General features: G+C 44.8%; 1 protein-coding gene across 2 annotated transcripts in view; it reads right to left on the bottom strand.

The window, feature by feature from the left end:
- Window positions 1-24,034, bottom strand: part of MARS1 (methionyl-tRNA synthetase 1) — a 231,318-nt gene that overhangs the window by 88,747 nt on the left and 118,537 nt on the right. For both annotated transcript variants that reach the window (XM_086966633.1, XM_086966626.1), the window contains exons 13-15: window positions 18,572-18,667; window positions 18,282-18,399; window positions 4,732-4,945 (exon numbers count right to left, since the gene is read on the bottom strand). In XM_086966633.1, coding sequence (XP_086822759.1) covers window positions 4,732-4,945; window positions 18,282-18,399; window positions 18,572-18,667 — 428 coding nt within the window. The remainder of the gene's footprint in view (window positions 1-4,731; window positions 4,946-18,281; window positions 18,400-18,571; window positions 18,668-24,034) is intronic.

The following is a 24,034-nucleotide window of genomic DNA, read 5'->3' as shown; positions in this document are numbered from 1 at the left end:
TCATTCACTTTGTGAGTGAATAGAACAGCGGTTACTGGTCAGCTCAGAAGAAAGACAAGTAGGCCCTAAAAATAGCTCACCCTGGTCAAACCTGACTTGCCATAGGAAGTGGGCGAGTAGATTTCTCAAGGCTTGGAATGGCTGTGGGATCGGGTCCTGAAAGCGTGATGATGACTCCTTGCCCTTCTCTGGGGACTTAAAGAGGAACAACGGGGGGTAGAGTCCTGCTTCTACTTCTTCTTGGACTTACACGAAGACTGATCTCAACAGAGACTTGTTGTGGGAGTGGCATCTGGAGCAGGACAGTATTCCCTGTGAAATCGACTGCAGTGGGGTCTTTCAAGGTCAGGAGTTGAACAACTTTGCTTCATGCTCCCGGATGGCATTCATGTGCATCTGGTTGCAATTGCTGCAGGTCGCGATGTCATGGGACAATCCCAGGCACCACATAAAGACTACATGGGGGATCAGTTACAGACATCTGTCTGTGATATTCCCCACAAGGCTTAAACCTGCTGAACTGCTGGGGGACATGGCTCTTGCACACCGGCAAAAATGTTTTTTGAAAAATAGCGGCGGGATATCAGGGGTAGCTCAATATCCACGTCTGTTGGCGCTAAAACAGAGGAACTGATGTCAGCGTGCAGGGTTGAGGCCTATACAGGCCTGAACATATCACATCTGGCAGGGAGTCGCAGGTGCCACCTCCTGGCATGCAGGCTTTTACCACAATATTTTTACTACGAACAGCAATTAGCTTGCATTTTTACTCTGTAATTATCGTTACTACGCATGTTACTACATCGTAAGATTTTACTACACAAATCCAGTAATTGCTATTAGCCATAATCACAGCCACTTGATCGCAGCGGTAGAAGCAGAGCTTCAATTCCAACTCTATACAACATGAAGGTCCAGAACAGATTTCAGGAAAAGTGCACGCAATCCAGCGACTGAAAATAAATAAAAACAACTTTCTTTTTCTTGATTTGCCACGTGCATGGCAACCTCAAGCCAGGGAGTTGGAAATGGGAATGTGCGCTGAGAGGAGAGCTCAATCTGGGCTCCGGAGCAAAAACAACAAATGATGGAAGAAATGCTTAAAAATGAAAACACTCACCCCGCTCAGAAAGATGCGAGTTTAATCCATCATTTTTTTGCTCACCATGTCACCCCATTTTGGACCCAGCCATATGCAAATCAGTCTTGACCCTGCTCTTCATGGGAACAGTCCAGCCCAAACTGCCAAGCAAGGTCCTCCCTGGACCAGAAACAAGCATCCTGGGGCCGGTTTCGGGGTATTTGCCCTCATCAGCCAGGCTGGCTTGAATCCAGTGGTGCAGAGCTCAAACCACATTTCAAGGAATCACATGGCAATAATATAGCACTCCTGTCATCCTTCAAAAAATATTAAAAAACACTTTCCTATCATTACGTTTTTACATTATTACTTCTTTGGGTGTGTTGATACTCTAGTATTATTTCTAAATACAGAGTATTAATGTAATTAGTATGTTACATTTTTATTAATAAAACTGTAGGGAAGAAATATATGGTATAAAAAAATGTTCACACCCAAATATACGAACTGTACAGTGGGTAGCAGTGTCATGGTACTGTTTACAACGTTCAATCACCACAGAGCAGTGGTGTTCAAACTTTTTAATGCTGTTACACTCCCCCCCCCCAGTGATGGAAAAAAATCTGCCCCCCTTCAGAATGTTCTGAATTATTTTATTAACTTGGCAACGTTAAATATGTCTAGTCTTATTTAAATATTGCAGATAAGTGTTGTTACCATTTAAAATATTTAATCAGATATATGTTTGCCAAAAATACTATTTTGGTCAGGCAGGCCGGCCTTACTAACGTATGCACATTGTGGAGCTGGGGATTTTTAAGAATATTTGGAGCCTCTTCCCTTTTGAAACCTACTCCCAAATAGGACACATGAGAAAATAAGTTACAGAGTGGCTAATTGCTGCTCACCCACCCCCCCTCCCCCAAAAAAGGAAGAAAAAAAGCACTATGATCAGCAGAATGTTCTTTTGGCCAGAGCCGTAGTGGGCTATACTGGCTATTAAAGGCCCGCTGCAGTGTTAAAGGCCCGAGCCGAAGGCGAGGGACTTTAACAAGGCAGCAGGACTTTAAAAGCCGGTTTAGCCCTGCTACGAAGGGTTATAAGGCTATTATAACATTCTGCCACTAGAGGGAAGAATGTTCTAACAAATAAAACAAAGCCTTCAGGGAGCGCACTCCATTGTTTTCAATGGAGCTCCCAACATTCCAATGTTCTAATTCGTATTAGAACATTGGAACGTTGGAAGCTCCATTGAAAACAATGGAGTGCGCCGGGCTTATAATGGCTGGTATAAGCCCGGAGCTCCAACATTACAATGTTTCTTTGTTCACAGCTCTGGCTGTGAACAAAGGCTTCAGGGAACCTGAGGGGATTCCAATCCCCTCACGCTCCCAAAAGGCTTTGTTTTTTTTGTTAGAACATTCTGTCCTCTAGTGACAGAATGTTCTAATAGCCTTATAGCCCTTCGTAGATGGGCCAATTGCTATTAAAGTCCCTCTCCCTTGTTAAAGGCCCTCACCTTCGGCTCGGGGCCTTTAACGCTGGAGAGGACCTTTAATAGCCGGTATAGCCCTCTACGGCGGGCTATAAGGCTATAGTAAAGACATGCATAGGAAAACCACGCATGGTAATGTCATACATCCATGCAGCGGAACTGCTTCAAAGTATTCCGGATCAAGTTTGATGCCTGAGAAACATTCTAAGTTGAGGAATCTACAGTTAGAAGTCTCTCTCAGAATGTTGCTCTTAGAACAAAGACAATTTGGTGAGAAAGTGGACAGCTCATTGGCTATGTTTTAGCGCATCACTTCCAACTATACTATACATTTTGTGGCTAAAGTTGACATGTTACTACAACAACAGCTGCAACAGCAGAGGTGTGATCTATATACTGGTAGGAATGAGCAGAACACAAACAGCATGATGTTTCTTCCACCTTGTCTAGGCAACAACACAAAATAACTTTGAAAAGTACTGTATTAATTTAGCAGTTTTTGGGTTTCCACCTCAGAAACATTTCTTGTCAGTGGTATCCCCTTATCAGAAAAGGCAAAAAGGCACACATTATTGGTCTTATATCATAGCCTCATCAAGCCATGTAAGGACCCTATACAGCTATCGACTGCCTGGTCAAACCAATGAAAAGTGGCACCTAAAAACATTTAATAACCCTTTACCAATGACGACCGTGGCACCCCTTAGCAACCCACTGATCTTAGATACACAACAGTGCCTATACTGTGACCAAAATCCTAGCTGGTGGAATGCATATTCACAAACCTAAAAAAAGGGGACTTGCACCTATCCTTTGAATGGTTTGATTATTAACCCGTTCCATGCGTTGGACGGCCCCCGACCGTCCGACGTCACAGTGGGCGTGTGCGGAGGACGGCCGGGGGCTGTCCGAACCCCGCCCATTCATTAATTCGCCCGCACCGTGGTAGAATTCACGCCGCGGTCAACGGGTTAAGCAAGTAATGTGGATGCTTGTACTTTGACTGCAGTGAGAATCATACTGATAAAGAAGTATGCCAACAATATCGTTTTAACAAAGGTAGCTGTGGCCCCACGTGATCTACAGAAGGGATCTGGAATATTCAAAGGATCCAGAACAAGGCTGATAGGCAGTACCATAAACTCCAAAGAGATGAACCCATCAACTGGCCCTGCAAAATCTCTTCACTGCCAGTATTCTCCCATTTAAAACATTATGCATGATACACATAACTGTCAAAGTGGAGTATAGTTTAATGTGCTTGAAAACTGTCCCGTCACTACCTCTCAGGTGCAGCCTCTAGGCAGGGAGCTCCGGAAATGTAAAATTATTTTTTTTCATGCAGAAGAACCACAATGGTACAAACAGGGTGCACACCTCCGGGACGTCTTCAAGCTCATGATCCTGTCCATCATCCCTTCTTTCAAGAAGGTCATAAAGATAATCCTATTTTGGAAGCATTTTTCAAAAATCCAAGCAGCATTGACCTTTTAATGCCTCAGTTCGTGCTTAAACGACCTAGTCCCTCTAAGAAGGGCATTCTGCTGGAACAATGCATCAGTTCTTTCCATGGAAGCATGTCAGCCAGGCTACAACTAAGGGATAATGTTGGTCACCCTATGTACTTGAGAAGATATTTGCCCAAAACAAATATGGGTGCTTTAGGGCCACTTGAATACCTAAATAAATTTAGCTAGTATTTAAAAAAAAAAACTCTCCAGCTCATATTTTACATTACACACCTCTCAGTCCAGATGGGCATTGCCCTCCTACTGGAAGGAGAGTGGCCATATTGTGCCATGAGTGGACTCTACATTAACTAGGATAGCTGAGATCCATGTACCTTACACAGTCACTATTTTAAAAGACACCCCCTGATCTGTTGCTGGTGGTGGCACTTAACTGGTATGGCAAGAACACCAAAGTGGACTTGTTTCTTCGTTTTAAGCTCTCCTTCGTTACAACAACTTCCACAATGAGGTGTTAATACATGGGGATACAAGAAGGGAGTAGGGCAAAGATGTAGACATAATTGCATCTTTGGTCCCAAAACAATCTATATTTTCACCTTTAGGTGCAGCAAATTTCCTTGAACTGGTAACGGGAGACACTCTTAGTACAAAGAAAGTCTTACAATTATGAAGGTGGATTATACCTGTTGACAAAGTTTCCCAAGTTGTTAAGGAGCTCAGAGTTGTTTTTCAGTAGTAGGTCGTTCCAGGAGAAAGCGCTGTCTTGCCCCTCAGGTCTTATAAAGAGTAGGTAAAACCTCCAGATGTCGGATGGAATACCGGTATCCTTGGCCATGTCTCCAAAGACACCCACGCCACGGCTCTTTGAGAACTTTCCATCTTCATAATTCAAATATTCTATAGGAAGAAAGAAGTGTGAAAAACAGCATACAACTACTTATCTCTGCCAGCACTGATGTGAATGGAAAACAGCTATAAAATTACTGTTCTAGAATGAGCACAAATCGAATTCCCTTATAATTGACTCAGAAAGTTGCAACTCACCGTAGCTGGCAATGCCATTGCATATCTTAGCCAATGGGCTGTGCTTTCAATGAAGTACATAACGCTGTTGACCATTACCCCCATCAATGACTTCTCTACTAGAGCCATTCACCAATTGTTACAGACAGTTTTGTAAACAGTGCCTCCATGATTGAATTCACCTTTTCTTTCCATTACCCTAGATAATGATCTGTGACTCCCAGCAGTAAACTGTTGTAAATCCCTTCCATCTCCTAACTTTAGATCTATGTACAGAATCACAAATTAAATAAAGCAATGATATTACTACGGCTAATAAATTGCCAAGTCTAAAAGATGTCAAAAGAAATATGCCAGAACCTCTCCTAGTTCATTCAAAGAGCATTAGATAACATTGTGTGTTTCGTCAAATAAATCCTTGTATTTCACTTTTCAAGATGGAGGAATCCGCTTTTATTCTTACACAGGACACCGTACTTAGAATGTACGGAGGTCATCTTTGTAAGTGTTGGGTCAGGATTGTCCCCTGTATGCTGTACAGGAATGCCCCCCAGCACCATGTGCTCAACTTCATCCAAACGGTATCATGGCTTTTGATTTTTTTGCCCTAGCATCACGCTCATCTAGCGTGCGCGGAGAGGCTATGGACTGCCCATGACATGAGTAGGTCTGGGATTTTGTGCTAAACTCCCATGTGCATGTTATGTGTGCTAATGTCTATAGTCTGCGTGGCACATGCATTGTGTGTGCGTGAGTGAGTCAGAGTAATGAAGGCCTGTGGGATCCATTTTGGATACTTCTGGCTTGGCACAAGATGGAGCTGAGATTGTGTACCCACACAGTGGAAGTGGATTAATCACATTCCTGAAGCTGTAGGGAAATCTACAAAATAGTCTAGTGACTCCTTTACATAGTCTTTTAGGGCTTTCGCGTAGCAAGGAGCTAATGATTAGTCTTCCTGAACACTTATATTAGGTGAATAGTAGGTGTGAGGAGTGGGACTGCAGACTCCGTTGTGCTAGGTGAGGAAACATTTAGGTGCAGCATGCCTTTTAGTCTTCCCCAGATAACTCCTTAGGTTGGGATGATACAGCCTGATGCAGAAACCTCCCCTCTTTGTGCCTCTGTTGTGGATGTTCCAGGCTGGAGACTACCCTACTGAGCGAAGCACCACTTTACAAAAAAAACGTATTTAGAAAACAGTCTGGAGAGGACACATGAAAGGAGAACCAATATAAACCGGTTCAGGCAGAGAATAAACATCTCCTATCTGGTTTTGGTATACAAAAGTGAGACCCCACCTCTTTGAACCCCCACCCCCTAGTTCTCTACAGCCAAGAAAAGGGCGTGCTCCACAGTGTACTCCAAGGACTGCTGTGCTACCAGGGCTGGTGCCTGACTAACAGCCAGTCTTCCAGAAGTGTGGGGACATCAGATGCAGGTAAACGTGTGCTGCAACACCTGCAATGTAGCTTTTTAGTCAGGAAAAACGCTGAATGTACACATGATGCTGAAAACGTCTTCAACAGAATCGTAAGACTAATTGCTTCTATAGGTGGGTCTGTATAATTTTCAGTAATTATGTATACGCCGTACAAAGCACTGAGATAGCGCAATGAAAATGGACGCTTTGGAAGTGGAGTGTGGGCTAGATAACGAAAAAGATATGTAGTCTTCTGACACAGAGGAAAGGTTTCAGTTACACACAGCTTTATAAAAGCATCCACTGCAAGCAGCAAATCTTTAAGAAGGAATACATTCACACATACAGATGTGAAAATATACTTCATTTAGCACCAACATTTAAGAAGAGGGGACATGGAAGCAATTTAAAGTTAACATTTCCATATAAAAGATGATTGGCTAGCTTAATGTTTAATATTATATTGCCCAAAGGGCTAGCATATAGACCTTTATTGTAAGAAACCCTGCATGCATACGCACACAGGATAGATAAGAATGATTCTAACTTCTCATCTGTGTATGTTTTTCAAACAAAAGGAAGACCAAAGAAGAACCACAGTAATCAGTTCCTTTAATTGACCTACAGGAGGCTTAAGAATGTATTTACCTGCAACACAAGCAGTGCTTAATTTGAGCCGGTGGTTTCCGGTGCTCGGCACCAACATTTAATTGTCAACAGCACAGGTATGACAGTCTGCAACACGGTGGCACTGTTCATCTAATTTGGAGAGAATCACAAGCCTCTTCGTGTGGCGAGACAGTCCTTCTAGGGTCGCAAACTTACCAGGGTTTTGCACCCCACCTGTTTCATTGAGCACTATGATGTCGTTTACCTAATGGACGCGACGCAGGGTCCATGCAACAGTATTAAATTTTCTGAGGGATACAGGATTTTACATAAGGACTGCCTTGGTATAAATACTTGAAATTTTGGAGTACGCTATTGGACGTTGGCCTTGGGATCATCCACACTGGACAGCATCATATCAACATTCCCATATTGCCTTGAAAAAGTCTTAGTATAAGACAAAACACGTTTTGGCAAAATCGTGTGCTGGAAAATTTTGAAAACTAATAAAAAGCGAAAGAATTATCGCCTGATGACATCTTTTGGACTATTTATATGTTCTACACATTCGTTGTCTCCTTGGATTGTCCACATCAACCTATGTCTAGGAATGCATGTGATTTCAGACTGTGTTTAGTACTTGTCTAACAATATACTTTGATTGTTACAGATATCAAAGGGTGTGCTGTAACAGCTTTTTTCTAATGACTTTAAGCTATGTTGTAGAGCATTGTGGCTGCAGTGCAGCATGTTGAAAAGTTATAATAAAAAAGGGTTGTAAGCATTTTTGTTACCTTATATATAACCAGGAAGACATTATGTACAACTGAACGACCATATAAGAAAAAAAGAATCAACATAAAAATGTCTTCTAGTCAGGTCTTGTCTAGGCAGTGCTTCCTCCGTCTCCACGAGACATGCTTTATTCAGGTATGGACTTTAACCTCTGCCCATTTTCTGCCCATCTTTTCAATTGGCTCCTCTTACTATCCTTTGTAAATGGTGGCTTTGATTCGTCAATTAAAAATAAAAACATTATTAAGGATGGCCTACTCTTGGATAGAAAATCACGTATTCCTTGGTCAAAATACATCCAAATTTAATAGTAAATTATTTAAGTTACAGATTCATGTAAACCCGGGACATGTGATAACCATAACTAATCAGGAGACCAAGGATTCATTTTTGGCTTATAAAACAGAGACCCGCAACAGAGTGGTAGGGAAGCCACCCACTTTTATATTTTACCAAACAATTGAATCTAGGAAGGGAGTTCAGGATTTCCTGACTCTAGTGACTAAGCCTTCGCACTGCTTTGTATTGATTAGATTGAGACTAGGAACAGTACACCACTTAGTCGTTTTTCCCCGCAATGAAAATGTGTCCCCTAGATCCTACTCCCTGCCCCAGTGATGAGCAATCCAAGCAAAGCACAACCCACTTTATGAGCTTTTGTAATTTTTACCTGTATTTTAGGAGTTATTACTTGAAACCACTTTTTATAAAATATAATGTGAGAACATACCATGCTGCTATGAAATTACTTGTTGCCCTTAATGATCCTGTGATATGTTTTTATGTTGCGTCATATATTTTAAAAGCAATTAATGAAAAAAAAGGCTTTGTCCTCTGATAACTGATCAACATATATTTTGATATGGAATATTATGGCTCGAAATGTTTTTAGAATTGTATTTTAAATCTGTTACTTATTTCTGGTAGTTGTCCATACCAAATAAAGCTTGTTGATTGATCAATAGGTTTAGTAGTCCCTCCTTAGTACCGCCTTTTCTCCTTTTGTAACATACCATGAGGGCTGCCCCTGTAATGTGCTGTGACTCAATATGTTTTATTTACAGACTGTCAGCACTATTCTCGTAAATTACTCTCTCTCCTATCGAACACACAACATGCTCTTCTGTAAATGCTTGTGTTTTTTTGAAGCAGCGCGGCAAGCCATGCTTTATCTTTTGTTTTTGCTTCGCTTCAACAATGGCTGCCGCCGATTAATTCTGCAGACGCCCTAATGTATTTTTTTTAAAGCAGCACAACGTGCTTCATCTTATGTTCTTTTTAAGCTGCGTTTTGTTATGTATTTTTACATCCTCCCCCCCTCCCCCCTCCCTCCCCATCCCCGTCCCGCCACTCTACACTAACTTAAATATGTACAGGCCGGCGCTTCATGTCTAAGCACGGCGCCTGCTTATATCATCATTATTATTTTTTTATTAGCATCGCACCCACTTCACAGGCCGCCATGTGCATAACTTGATATACCCAGAAGCGCCTCCCAAGAGGGGATCAAGCAGGGCCCAAGTGGTGGAGACAATTCATCCCTTTATAGTAAGTTTGATAAACTCCTGGCTGCGATAGATGCCTCTGGGGAATGCCTGGAGCGGAAGATAGATTCCATAGCAGTGGAACTCTGCCTTATCTGTGAGGACTCCAGGAAACTGTTGGAGAGGGTCACTGCATTGGGGCTCCCGGAACGAGTCGAGGGCGACTCTTTGTTGGAGAAGAAGTGAGACAAGCTTCGTCTTGTAGCAATGGCCCGTGACGGGTTCGATCGAATCCGTCACAGGCCATTGCTACAAGACGAAGCTTAGAGCACATGTGGTAGCAGCTTACTAAGGACTGCACATACGTCGCCCTACGTACAGTCTACTCTAAATACTAATATTCAATTGAGATACTACCCTTCATACAACTGATGTTATCAACCTGACGGCCCGTGACGTTTGCTTACATCTCTATTCCTAATATTGGAATATTTGTATTAGCATCTCTACCACTTCATTGGCCAGCTTTCTTGTCAACTTCATTGTGTCACATCAAGACTAACCAGTATCTTTGCCCTGACGAAGCTCCCCCGGTTGGGGAGCGAAACGCGTTGGCTGTCCTGTGCACTTTGAAAATATGAAAAAAGAAAAAGAAAAATATATTTTTTGATACAACTTTGGTCCTGTTTTACTTCGTGCTTGGTGCTGCCTCCATTCTTCTCCAAAGTTTCTATCTGGAATTCCAGTGGGACCGAAACGCAGCAGGTCCTGGAGGTTGTCAGCACAACAAAATCGAACACTTTGAGGGACGTTGGAAAATAGAGGTGCTGGTTGTTTGATCCGCTGTGGAATATTTCTCTTTGGCGACTCTTTGTTGGACTTTGAGGATTGGCTCCAGGAAGTTGTGTCCTCGGAGGGCCTATACAAACATTATGCCCTGGAATGGGCTCATCATATGCCTCCTCACCTAGGGACCCCTCTTTGCCCAGTGATAGCTTGCCTCCTTCACTTCTGTGAAAGAGATCACGTTTTGCAGCAGGCATGAGCCCATTGGGCCGTTTGTGGTGGAAAATGCCACTGCCTCCTTATTCCCTGACTTTACTCTCCAGGTGCAGACCCAGAGGGCATAATTTCTTGCAGTCGTAAAGAAGCTGCGCAACCTGGGCTTGAATTGTTCCCTTCTGTTTTCCACCTGGCTGAGAGTCCAGACAGGGGATTGAGTGCACTTCTTCATGGATCCGGGTGCGGCTTGGGACTGGTTGGAGTCGTACGATCAAGGTACTGAACGCCCGGAGTTGCCGGAGAGCCAGAAGCCCCCGAGACCCCGACGGCAGAGATCCTGCCATAGAGGGATGAACTGGCCTACAAGCAGCATTGGAACAAACAAGGTCAGTGGAGAATGCTGTATCTCTCGGGGTAACCGAGGACTCCTTGCAGAGGGTCTTTTTTGTTGCAGAGTTTTATATAGAGCGAACCTGACCCGAATCGGGTATCAGAGCGCTTTACATAGCACCAGTAACGTTACAGAGGACATTTTTGTTAGGCACGGGGAGATTAAGTGATTTGCCCAGAATCACAGGAGGTTTAGCGTCATTACCGAGACTCGAACCCAGTTCCCCAGGTCCGAGGTCGAGCACCCTAGCCGTTAGGCCAACTCATCGACCCGCTTCAGTTACACTATGGACTCAGACGACTCCGGGTGCCAGGTCTGAAGAATAGGTTACGGGGGTTATCCTGGGCATGGCAGAAGACCTTTTCTGATGGACAACCGGAGGCCCTCTCTGAGTAGACTGCAATTTTCATTGGGCTGTGAGGTATTGGTGGCTCTTTGATTATTACTGTTTGAGATTTATACTGTTTTTGATCTGCATGGGCTGGGGGAGCTGGGCAGGGGTGGTGGTTGCTTGTGCGTATTGTTCCACTACAATGGGCTGCTTATTTCCATTCTCTTTCTCTCTCTGGAATTGCTGGTTTTTCTTCCCCCAGGTTTTACACCCAGTTATGGAATTAGTTGGCCCCACTGTTGGCATTTAGTTGGCTCCTTATTGGTCCCTGTGTTATTCATTGTTTGGGCAGGAATGTTGTATGTCGCTGTTCAAGTGGGGTTTCAGAAGGTTGTGATTTCGGCATGTTGTTTTGCTTTTTATTGTATTATTTTATTTTTTAATTGTGTTCATATGGCACCAAATTATCTGTAATGTGTGTATGCTTCTAATGAGCGACGCAGAATGGCTGTTTGGGGGCACTGTATGGCAATATGCCTGTACCAGAGCACTTGGCGACCCACATTAGACAGATCACATGGACCGTGCAGGGCTTATCCTCTCCCTCTTAACGCTATGTTTTAAATTACCTGAAGTGCAGGTGGGTACATATTGCAATCCTGCAGGAGACTCTCCGTACGGTTCCCAAGTGCTTGGTCTTGCACAGGTGATGGAGGGGTCTGTTATATGCCACCACTTACTCGCCTTTGCACGAGGAGCGCTTTCAGTTACAACAATCAATAACACCCCCCCACGACTGGTATGTGTTAGTGCTAGGCCAGTTAGATGGTAGAGATGTTGCCTTCTTGAATACTTATGCTCCGAATGTGGATCAACCTACCTTTTTGACTAGCCTGGCTCATCTATTACCTCTAAGACCTTATCTGAGGATAGTAGTGTGCGACTAATTGGGTTGCCGATCTGGGCTTACATAGATCACACCCTCCTCTGTGCACAGCACCAGTACATAAACTGGCGGAGGCTGCCCGCTCCTGGACTGCCTGGACCTCTGTGATTGCTGGAGAGAGTGGAATCTAGACACCGACAAATACTCCTACCGTTCGGGCTAACATGCTGGCAGTGTGACTCAATAGTCTATTGTTGTGGGGTGTCGTATGGTAAGGTGGTTTCCACAGAATACCTAGCGAAGACTTATTCCGACCACTCCCACTTGCTGTATTTTTTCACATGGTCCACAGGCCGAGGGTCGGTCCTCATCTGGTACTTGGTTCCTACAATGCTCAAAGATCAAGCCTTTCTGAACAAGCAGGTTTCTAGCTATTGGTTTGAAAATGCCAAGTCAGCACCCTCGCCAGAGGTGGGATGGGAAGCCACGAAGGTGGTGGTTTGGGGGTTCTGTATCTCTAACAAGATAAGGGTACAAGTTCAGCTGCATTCCGACATACGGCGGCAGGAGGCAGTTCTTAATGTTCTTCCCTGGGATTTCGAGTGGACTCCGGAGAGTAGGGAACACGAACTAGAGGAACGAGAAACTACTTGCCCTTGTAGACCATCTGTGGCTCTTTCATCATAAAGCATACATGACTAGGGTCCATGCAGAGTGAGACAAGTCAGGCAAAGTGCCTGCATGGCTTTTGCAGAGTGAGGTGAGAGGGCATACCATATTCCAGGTGAGAGATGCCAATGGATGTGATGGCTTTTTGCAGGAGGAGATAAATACCATGTTCCATTATTATAGTGACTTGTACTTCGCTAGAACTGGGGTCAGTGATATGCTTAACTACATCGCTGACTCCTTGCCAGTGATCTTGGACCTGAGTTTGACAGTGCAGTTGAGACAGGCATCACAGAGCAGGAAGTCAGCGGCGCGATTAAAGAGATGAAGAAGGGTAAAGTCCCTGGGTTAGATTGCCTCCCTATAGAATATTATGCGATGCATGCCTCAGATCTCATTCCTAAATTGGTGAACCTGTTTAATGATTCCCAGACACGGGGGTGCTCCCACCCTCATTGCGTGAGGCCACAATCATATCCTTGTCTAAAAAAGGCAAAGACTGACTTCTCTTGGACTTGTATTGCCCCCTCTTGATGCATGCTTAACGCAGACTATAAGTTACAGGTGAACAGGTTACTACTACATATATGTGTTCTCTGATTCACTCTGACCAAACAGGCTTTATCCCTACTCTTAGCACTGTGCCTAAAACATGTCAGCTGCTACTCCTCCGGGGCAGCGGGAGCGTCTCCCACCGGACTCCCTCGTCATGTCCCTAGATATCCGGCAAGCATTTGACTCGCTGAAGTTGGGAGTTCTTATATGCCACCCTACTTGGTCTGGGTTGTGGATTACGCTTTGTTAAGTGGATGAGACTTCTATATATAGGCCGGCTGGCTTGGGTCCGTACTGGCTCGGTCATCTCAGAGGTGTGTGCAATAGAGCCTGGTACCAGGCAAGGTTGCCAGCTATCGCCATTATTATTTGCTTTGGCTCTGGAACAGTTTGCTCGAACAATAGAACAGGAGGTCCACTATCTTGTGCACATCCCTTTCTATCAATTGCCTCTATCTTTCTTTATAGGCAGATGGCATGCACCTATACATGAGAGGTGAGGATTCCTATCTGGGAGGTGCAGTCACTGCATTGATAGAGTTCGGCTGCTTCTCAGGGTTAGAGGTGAACTGAAGTAAATTCTGTGTTTACCCTCTCCAAAAAGGTCATGAAGGGAATAGGCCCATACAGACGGACCTGACCTTACGGTGGGAGAAAGTGACCATTCGCTATTTGGGGGTGACCATATATTGTACTGTGGATCTACTCTGTGAGGGCAATCTGCGCTGTGCTATAGCAGACTTGAGACGCTCTGTGTCCTGTGAACCTCCCTTTCCCTATCGGTGGGCAGAAGAGTAGCGATGTCAAATATGGTAGTATTGCCATCCCACCAGAGATCCCACAAAAGTTCTTACGAGAATTGGACAGTATCATGCTGACATTGTATTGGAGAAAATTGCTGTACTGCTTGGTGCTGAAGACACTGCACTTGCTGGTAGAGGAGAGTGGACTGGCAGCGCCAGATTTTAAACTTTACTAGCTAGCATCACAATTGCAGTGGGTTTCCAGCTGGAGGTCTGCCCTGTGGGAAGGAGTGGGATGCCGCGAGTGTGGCCTACCTTCCAAGGATCTCTTAACCATTACTTTACTGAAACCTAGATCAATATCCCAGGTCCTCAATACAAATATACTAATTAAAACAGCAGGCTTTGTTTGGGATAGGGGGCTGCAATGAACTAAATTGCCTTACTCCTCCGAACTGCCATTGCTGGTTATCCGATGCTTGGGATGGTTGGGCAGGACTTCAACGCAGTATGAAACTGGGGATCACTATCTTGGGCGATTTATTTGTGGGGGAGGGGAGTTCTGTCCTTTCGCAGAACTGCAGGAGAAATACAACCTGCACAGGGTACATGAGTGGTGGCGTCACGGCATCGCAGAACCGTCACAGCACAAGTACCTTCATAGGGTATACCTCACTCATCGGCACCACCATGCTATGTTCCCTGGCACACCATTGGCGTGTCCTCATTGTCTGGCAAAGAATGCAGGCTTTTTTCACATGGATTGGTCTTGCCCATCGCTGGCGTCATACTGGTCCACTGTCCTCCAGGTTACCTGCTGTGCTACCAAGCAGAACCTTGAGGTCACACCTCAATTGTGTTTACTGGGCCTCCATACCCATAGCGCAGCCCCCGAAGGTGACAGATAGATTCATAGACTTGGCACTCTTTCTTGCTCGCAAAAAACTGACCATGAGTAGGAAATCGCCCCAAGATTTTAACGTGTATAGGTGCTGACTGGTGTTGGTTAAATGGTGAACTGTGAGAGGGAAGCAATACAGAGGGAAGAGAGTAGAGGGGTATGGAGGATCCTGATCTTGCCCGAGTGCGATGTTATACTGGTGACTTGCCCCAGACTGGGCCTAGAGGGGCGGATTGTAGAGCACGAACTCCGGTCTGGGACCTCTTCTCCTTGCTCTGACTTACAAGCAACGGTTCCAACCCTACGGACCAAGCCTTAAACAGTTTGGAACATGATGGTCTGATATATTGTGAGCGCCTGGCCAAGGTAAAATGAATAGACAGTACCTGTGGTGGTTGTAGGCTGGCATGGGACCATGACAGCGATTTACTCCTGTAACCAAAACTCGGGTTGCTGACCCCTAAAAGAAGCATGATTGCTTGTCAAATGCAATACTATGTGGCCCACTACCTTGATGTACACCAATGTTATGGACTATTCTGCTTGCCGTTTGTACCCTTTGTTGGTTTGTGATGGTTTGATTAACTGCAAACAATGAACAAACATTTAAAAAAACAAAGTGGGTGTAGGATAATAAATAAAAGAGTAATTAGGTGAAATTAAAATCAAATGCAATAAGGTTTGTTCAAAGTCAGTTATCAGTGGATGAAACAAAAAGGCTTACCAGGTGTAACAGGTTTTCTGCCCTTTCCTAAAATGTAAAGTTTTTTTTCAGCCCGGGAGGAAGGCAGAAGTACACTCCAGAAGTTTTAGCCTTGAGCATTATTTGATCTACAATCAAAGTGTTTGCCTCTTGCTAGCTGTATGGGGAAACAGTTTTGGGTGGCACACTTTAGGTTGGTCAGTAAGACAGCAGCGGTTTTGTGAGGTAGGATGGATTTCAACCAACGAAGGCCTTATGCAGAAGGTGCAAAGACTTGAATTGAATCAGTTGTTTCGCCAACATTATAGGATATGTGATCAGAGGTGGAATAATTGGGTTGGTGCTCCCCAGATTAGGGAAGAGGCAAGGAATGTAGTTTATGATTCTAGCAATTTCATCATTGCTATCCCATGAAACCCAAATATACTCCACTGTTGTGGTCTTTTTGGCAGATTACAGCTCCAACAACAGGTGCCATCCTCTGAGGCACAAGCAGCAGAGGCAGGATTTGCTGAGGACAGACAAGATGTGTAAGGACATTTTTTTTTTACTTTATTCACTTGAGGTGTGATCAACAAGTTAGCATCAGCAATAAAACTAAACTAAAAGCCATTTTGGGGAAGAAAGCATAGCTTTCGGCCTCTTAGATAAAAGAAGAAATACAATGTTGCCTCAACGTTGTCCTTATTAGATGAATACTGTTTGCCCTTTTACTTCCTCCCTTTTAGAATGGAGATCTATTTCAAAACCCAGATATCTGCCCCGGCCTCTTAAAGTTACCTGGAACACTCCCAATGAAATACCAAAGTACGTAAGATATTCTTTGCTGTCACCAGGCAGAGATCATCCAGAGAAAAGACCTCAGTTCAAGAAGAGACCTAAATCAGGGGTCTCCCTCTTCTATATGCTAGGAGCCCATAAGAACTGGTATTCGTCTCTTCTGCCATTGTGAAGCAAACCAGGTCATCAAATTCTGTACCAGATTACATTACTTTCTTGGTGGACATCACAAGAAAGTCTGCACAGATACTCTGTACACTCATTTTGAGAACACAGTTTCAGATTTCAGTGATTTTCAAACACTGGAACTTGCCAAAACAAAATGAATAATATGGCTTTAAAGCCAGGCTTCATGATGACAATGATGTAGATATTTTTGACACCAGGTTGCAACACAATTTTCCACAAACATGAAATTGCAGGGTTCCCTTTTGTGGATAATTTCTTCATCAGAGACTCACCTCATGCAGAAGTGGTTGTTTCAGATGCCAAGTTAGGAAGCACCTACACTTCTGAAACATCATATACTGCCCCACCATAAAGGGACAGTATATAGATGGACCTAATACAGAAGAAAGAGTTATGTCGTAAAGTGCATGCCCGCTTAGAAAGACATGGCAGGTTTCTTTTTGGAAAGGTTTGAAGTCCTGATTGAGTGCCTGCCATTACAAAAAAAGGCAAGAAGCATCAGATTTGCTGAAAAGTAGTCTGGAACTATTTGATTAGGGTTTTATGGGATGGAGGAGTGGCATCTTCCTAAGGTGAGTCCCCAAAATACCAACAACTGCCTCATCCTCTCCTACAAGTTCAAGATCTAGATTCTGAAAATTAATTAGCATTTAGATATCTACAGTTTCAGCAGGGGGTATGGGAGGGTGAGACAGACTTTTTTGTTTGGTTTTTTGGCAGAGCTATACATTGAACTGCATTAAAACAAGGTTGTAGGACTTACTCCTTGCATTCCTAAAGTAACTTCAGAATTTTTCCGCATAAACCAGTCCCCTTCAAGTAATCTCTAGAGGGACTAGGTGTGACTAACTAATACATAGATTCAGCTTAATATATTGAGTGAGCAAGACAATTAGTTGTGTCCAGGGTCATTCCCAGGACTCCCTTGTCTGAACAACCGGGTAGTTTCCATCATATGTTTATATTATTGATATTAACAACCCCCTGCCTCAATTGCAGTTTTGTTAGGAAACATTCCAATCACAAAAACATGTGATGCCACCTGGAAATATGTGCTTATTTTCTGGAGGCTTATGTTGCCAAAACAGATTATTGATTAAGGCCGACAAACCTTAAACTTTTCAGTTAGCTCCTGCAATAATTTCTGATCTTCCTCCTCCTTTCATGGGGAGGCCTTGATGTTCTTACAATAACAGATAGGAATGATAAACATCCCATGATGCTGGATAACAGTTTTACCTGTTATTGCAGTTCTCTGTCATAGGTATCTTCATCACATTGATAACCTTGTCCTAATTCCTAATGTCGCTTCCAAAAAATGTGGGGACTGGACCGGTGGAAAGCAGGTGCTGGAGGACAGATTAACTTAAATGGGTTGTGCCAGATAACCCATGGAGCCTCTGTATGGATGGTATTGATTAAAGGAGAAGAAAATTAAGTATTATGTTATAATCACGTCATAGTTTAGTGTTCCTATTTAGGGAAGGATACTCAGCAATAACCTGGTGGTTAGGATTTTGAAGAAGATGCCCATAAACAGAAAACTACCATTAAATGGAGGAAACAGACCTATGCTGCAAAAAGGAACAACGTATATGTAAGACCAGTTTTGCAGATTTGCATCTTCTATATAAATGTATTCAGAAAATTGAGCAGAAGCAACCATTAGATTTCACAGAAAACTGGGTCTGGCCTCCACTACAGACAAGACTCAGCAATCTTGCATTAAAGAGGTAACACTTTTCTTACCAGTAGCTATTAGGTGACTAACCAAGGTGTAGTTATCTTCTGCTCCTAGCAGGGAGCATGGGAAAACAACGCTGTGGAACGGAACATTATCTTTGGCCATGAAATTGTAGAGCTGCACCTGAAATCAATGGAGACATAATCTGAAATTAGGGGTGCTAGTAGCAACACCATGCAGTGAAAGAGCTCAGGCGGATAATGGGCCTGCTGCAGATATCTAAACACAACCTGTGTTGTTAAGTTTAAGCACAAAGAAGTCCTCTGTACTAAGGCATTCAAGAACGGAAACTGACCTGTTCTGGGTTCTTCCACCACTTCTCCCACTGGTCTGTGTAGTTTGCGGTGATAGAGAGGTAGCCAATTGGAGCATCAAACCAGACATAGAACACCTGAGGGCCACAGTAAGGAAACAATAAGTGATGACAGGGGGTGTGTAGAACAAAAAAAATACACCTTCCGATTCAGCATCAATCAATAGGTCAAGAGAAACATCGGGCTGGCCAGTATGAATGAATATATCACTCAATAACAAGGATGATTAGTTGCTGAATACCACTTATATAGAAAAAAAACATGTTTGAAAATGAAAATGCTACTTACCCAGTATGCATCTGTTCTTGGCATGTACAGCTGTAGAGTCACATGCCGTGCATGGCTCGCAATCTGGTGTTGGGTCTGGATGTTTGCACTTTGTTTTGTTCGAAGGAGTCTTTCCAGTAACGAGGTAGGTGACTCCTCTTTTTGGTGATTGTGCGCATAGGCATCAACTCCATTGTTAGATTATTTGCCGCAGAAGTTGCTAATGGAGTTAGTAAGAGATGACTTTGTATATATGTATCTAAGTAAGATGTAACTGCAACAGGTATAGGTACCCAGGGATGCGGGTGGGTGCATGTGACTCTACAGCTCTACATGCCAAGAACAAATGCATACTGGGTAAGTAGCATTTTCTGTTCGAGGCATGTGAGCTGTAGATCACATGCTGTGCATAGACTAAAGCGGTGGCTAACCTGTAGCTGTTGCAGTGGTTTGAAATAGTGTACGTAAAACTGCTTGGCCCACACTAGCTTGCTATCTTGCCAACACAATAGTGTTTTGTGAATGTGTGAGGTGTAGACCATGTTGCAGCTTTGCAGATATCATCTATGAGTATATTTCCTGAAAATGCCATAGAAGCCCCTAGTTAGCGAGTGGAGTGCGCTCTAGGGGGAATTGTTAAAGTTTTTTTTTGCTTTTGCATAGCATATATGAATGCACTTGGCTATCCACCTTGCAATGCCTGATTTTTATTTTCGGTTGCCTTTAAGTGGTGGAGCAAAAGCGACAAATAGCGGTTTTATTTTACAGAAAGGTGTTGTTCTTTCTATATAGTAAATAATTACTCTTTTTACATCTAAAGAGTGTAAAGCACGTTCTGCCACAAAATCTCGTTGAGGGAAGAACACTGGCAACTCAACAGATTGGTTGATATGAAAAGCACAAAGGACCTTTGGTAGAAATTTTGCGTTGGTCCGGAGATCAACTTTGTTGTGATGTATTTGTAAGAATGGTTCTTCTATGGTTAGTGCCTGAAGCTCACCCATAGCTCAGAGATGTGATAGCAATGAGGAAAGCTCCCTTCCAAGCAAGAAATTGTATATCACATCTATGCAATGATTCAAAGGGTGGACCCATTAGCCTTGTGAGGACAATGTTGAGATTCTACACTGGAGCAGGTGGAAGCCTTGGAGGAATGATTCTCTTAAGTCCTTCCATAAATGCTTTAATGACAGGCAATCTAAAAAGCGACGGATGGTGTCTGTTCTGTAGGTATGCAGCTATTGCAACAAGAGGTAAGCGTATGGAAGAGTACGCTAAATTGGAACGCTGCAGATGTAGTAAATAGCAAATGATGTTTTGAAGCAAAGCATCCAGTGGATCTATTTGATTGTATTTCAGTATATCACAAATCACTTTCACTTTGCTGCATAGTATGCTCTTGTGGTAGAACGTCTAGCCTCTTTGATAAGGTTCATTCAGTATGGAGGAAGATTAAGGTAGCCAAACTCTAAGATTTCAGGTGACAGATTGCAAGGTTGCGATGGCTGGGATCTGGATGTCTTATCTCTCCATGGCTCTGAGTGAGTAGATTGGGAGTGAGGTGTAGTTTTTGATGAAGAACTACTGGGAGCTCCAACAGGGTTGTGAACCAAGGTTGTCAGGCCCATGTGGGAGCAACTAGGATTAATGTCAGGGATGCCTGGCTGAGCTTCCGAATCACTAATGGAATCAGTGGTAGATGCGGAAAAGCGTAGGCAAATATCCCTGACCAATTCATCCGTAGTGCAACGCCCTTGGACAATGGTTGTGGATGTCTGGATGTGAAGTTTGGGAATTTTGCGTTAAGATTTATGGCAAACAGATCTATGTCTGGAAATCCCCACATTTGGAAGAATGGGAAGAGAACTTGTGAGTGGCGCTCCCATTCGTGAATCTGTTGTCTTTGACGACTGAGCAGCTCTGCAATATGATTGTTTACTCCTGGAAGGTGTTCTGCAAAGAGAAACATTCTGTGATGTATGACCCATGTCCAGATGGTCTGTGCTAGCTGGGGTGAGTGTGTCCCCCCTGTTTCTGTATGTAGTACATTGCTGTCATGTTGTCTGTATGGATCAGGATAGCTTTGCCTACCAGATGAACTTGAAACACTTTTAGCGCTAGAAAAATCGCTAGCAGCTCTAGATGATTTATGTGAAGTTGCTTTTTCTGTAGGCTCCACACGCCCTGAATTGATGCGTCTGGAGACGAGCCCCCCAACCAGTGAGTGATGCGTCTGCTGTTAGCACTATCTGTGGAACCGGGTCAATGAAGGGCCGCCCTTTTGAAAGGTTTTGTGTATTCCACCACTGCAGAGAGTAATGTGCGCGGCCGTCCATCAATACCAGATCTGATAACCGACCTTGAGCCTGGTTCCATTGACGTACTAAACATTCTTGGAGGGGACACATTTCTTTTTTAATTTTCTCCAGTGAGGTATCAACTGCTGGGCCAAATAGATGTTCTTTATCAAATGGTTGATTGAGAATGGACGTTTGCACTTCAGGCTTGAATCCTGAGATTCTCAACCAAGCATGCCTGCGTAATAGTACACTAGTGTTTACTGCACGAGCTGCTGTGTCTGCTGCGTCTAGTGTACATCTGATGGAAGTATTAGTGATGAGTTTGCCTTCCTGGAAAAGATCATTAGCCCTAGCCTTGTGCTTGTCAGGGAGAAATTGCATGAGCTTTTTTAGCTCATTGTAATGAGCCCTATCATACCGGGCCAACAAAGCTTGTGTATCAATCAATCAATCAAGGAATTTGTAGAGTGCGATACTCACCCGTTAGGGTCTCAAGGCACTGGGGGTGGGGGTGGTTGCTACTGCTCGAACAGCCAGGTCTTGAGTTGTTTCCTGAAAGCGAGGTGGTCCTGTGTCAGCCGGAGGTGGGTGGGGAGGGAGTTCCAGGTCTTGGTTGCCAGGTAGGAGAAGGATCTTCCTCCGGCGAAGGCTTTGCGGATGCGTGGGACGGTGGCAAGGGCGAGGCTGGCGGAGCGGAGCGGTCGGGTTGGTGTGTGGAAGGCGAGGCGGTTGTTGAGGTACATGGGGCCCGCATCGTGGAGAGCCTTGTGTGTGTGGGTGAGGTGTCGGAATGTGATTCTCTTGTTGACTGGGAGCCAGTGCAGATTCTTCAGATGGGCGGAGATTTGTCTGTGGCGGGGGATGTCCAGGATGAGTCTTGCCGAGGCGTTCTGTATGCGCTGTAGTCGTTTCTGGAGCTTGACTGTGGTTCCAGCGTAGAGGGTGTTTCCGTAGTCTAGGTGGCTGGTGACGAGGGCCTGGGTGACGGTCTTCCTGGTTGCGGTGGGGATCCATCGGAAGATTTTTCGGAGCATGCGCAGGGTGTTGAAGCAGGACGAAGAGACGGCGCTGACTTGCTTGGTCATAGTGAGGGAGGAGTCCAGGATGAATCCCAGGTTGCAAGCGTGGTCTGTGGGTTTGGGGGCGGTGCCCAGGGGAGGTGGCCACCAGGAGTCGTTCCAGGCCAAGGGGGACGGTCCCAGGATGAGGACTTCCGTCTTGTCTGAGTTCAGTTTCAGAAGGCTGAGCATCATCCATTCCACGACGTCCTTCATTCCTATCTGGAGGCTGGCTCTGGCGGTGTCCGGGTCGCTGGTGAGGGAGAGGATCAGCTGTGTGTCGTCGGCGTAGGAGATGATGTTGAGGTTGTGTTTGCGTGCGATGGCCGCGAGGGGGCTCATGTAGACGTTGAAGAGGGTGGGGCTGAGCGAGGATCCTTGTGGGACGCCGCAGATGACTTCGGTAGCCGCGCGGAACGGGGGGAGGCGGATCCAGGAGAATGAGTGCGGTGGTTTCCCTGTTGTCGAGCATCGACCTGATGTCATCGGTAGCTGCGATGAGGGCAGTATCAGTGCTGTGGTTTGTTGGGAAACCGGACTGTGACGGGTCGAGTGATCCGTTAGTCTCGAGGAAGGCGGAGAGTTGTTGGTTGACGGTCTTCTCGATGACTTTGGCGGGAAACGGGAGGAGCGAGATGGGTCGGAAGTTCTTGAGGTCCGTGGGGTCCGCGGTGGGTTTTTTCAGGAGGGCCCCGAGTTCGGCATGCTTCCAGTTTTCCGGGAAGGTGGCTGATGCGAAGGAGCTGTTGATGATGTCGCCGAGTTGGGGTGCGATGATGGAGTCAGCTTTGTTGAAGATGTGGTGTGGGCACGGGTCGGTGGGGGAGCCAGAGTTGATGGTGTTCATCATGCGGGCGGTGTCATCGGTGCGGACTGGGTTCCAGGTGCAGAGGGTGGCGGTTGGGTGCGCTGGTTGGGTAGTTGGTCTGTGCGCCGAAGCTGTCGTGTATGACGGCGTTCTTGCGGTGAAAGAATGAGGCGAGTGAGTCGCAGAGGTCTTGCGATGGTGTGATGTCGTTGTTGCAGGCGCTGGGGTTGGAGAGCTCTTTAACGATGCTGAAGAGTTCTTAGCAATGATTAGCAATGCTTAGCAATGCGCCACTTGGGAAGCTACTCTTTTGCCCGAGGCATCAATCAGCTTGGACTCATTGTCAGGAGAAGGGGGCCTCACCTGTGGTATGCGAGTTAGCGCTCTTGCGTGCGTTGGAAACCACAAGAGAGTCTAAGGGTAACTGACCTTTGATATAAGTGGGGTCAATAGGTACAGGCTTATATTTTTTCCCCACTCTAGGTGTGATTATTCTTGCCCTCACAGGATCTTTGAAAATTCCATCTGCGTATTTTAACATGTGTTTAAGCATTAGCAGTGTATGAGTGGTTTAATGACTGGAACTTAGGGTCTCAAATAGAAAGTCCTCTTCTAATGGCTCCTTATTTAGCTCCACCCCGTGATATTGAGCAGCTCTGTTAAGTAACTCAATATATCCAATGTTATTATCAGGTGGCGAGGGTCTGGACGGATATAGATCAGGGTCATTATCTGTGTTTGGGTCAGTATGAAAATCCTCCCAGGGGTCAGCGTCATGTGACCTATCTTGATCCTCATCCCCATCCCCATTCTCATCATCATCATCATCATCATCATCCTGTGGGTCAGGTGATAGTAGTGGTGAATTTGTGGGTGTAATAAGTAAGTTGGGATCAGTAGGGAAGGAGGTGGAATGTAAGGTGGAGAAGGGTTAGTACCCACACTTTTCCTTTTGAGAGGAATGTGGTAGTGCTCTAGCTGGTCTATTTTCTGTTTTTTTGGAAGGGTGGC

This window comes from Lissotriton vulgaris, chromosome 1_1 (genome assembly GCF_964263255.1).
Source record: "Lissotriton vulgaris chromosome 1_1, aLisVul1.2, whole genome shotgun sequence".
Taxonomy (NCBI): Eukaryota; Metazoa; Chordata; class Amphibia; order Caudata; family Salamandridae; genus Lissotriton; species Lissotriton vulgaris.
This window is presented reverse-complemented; position numbering and strand designations above follow the sequence as displayed.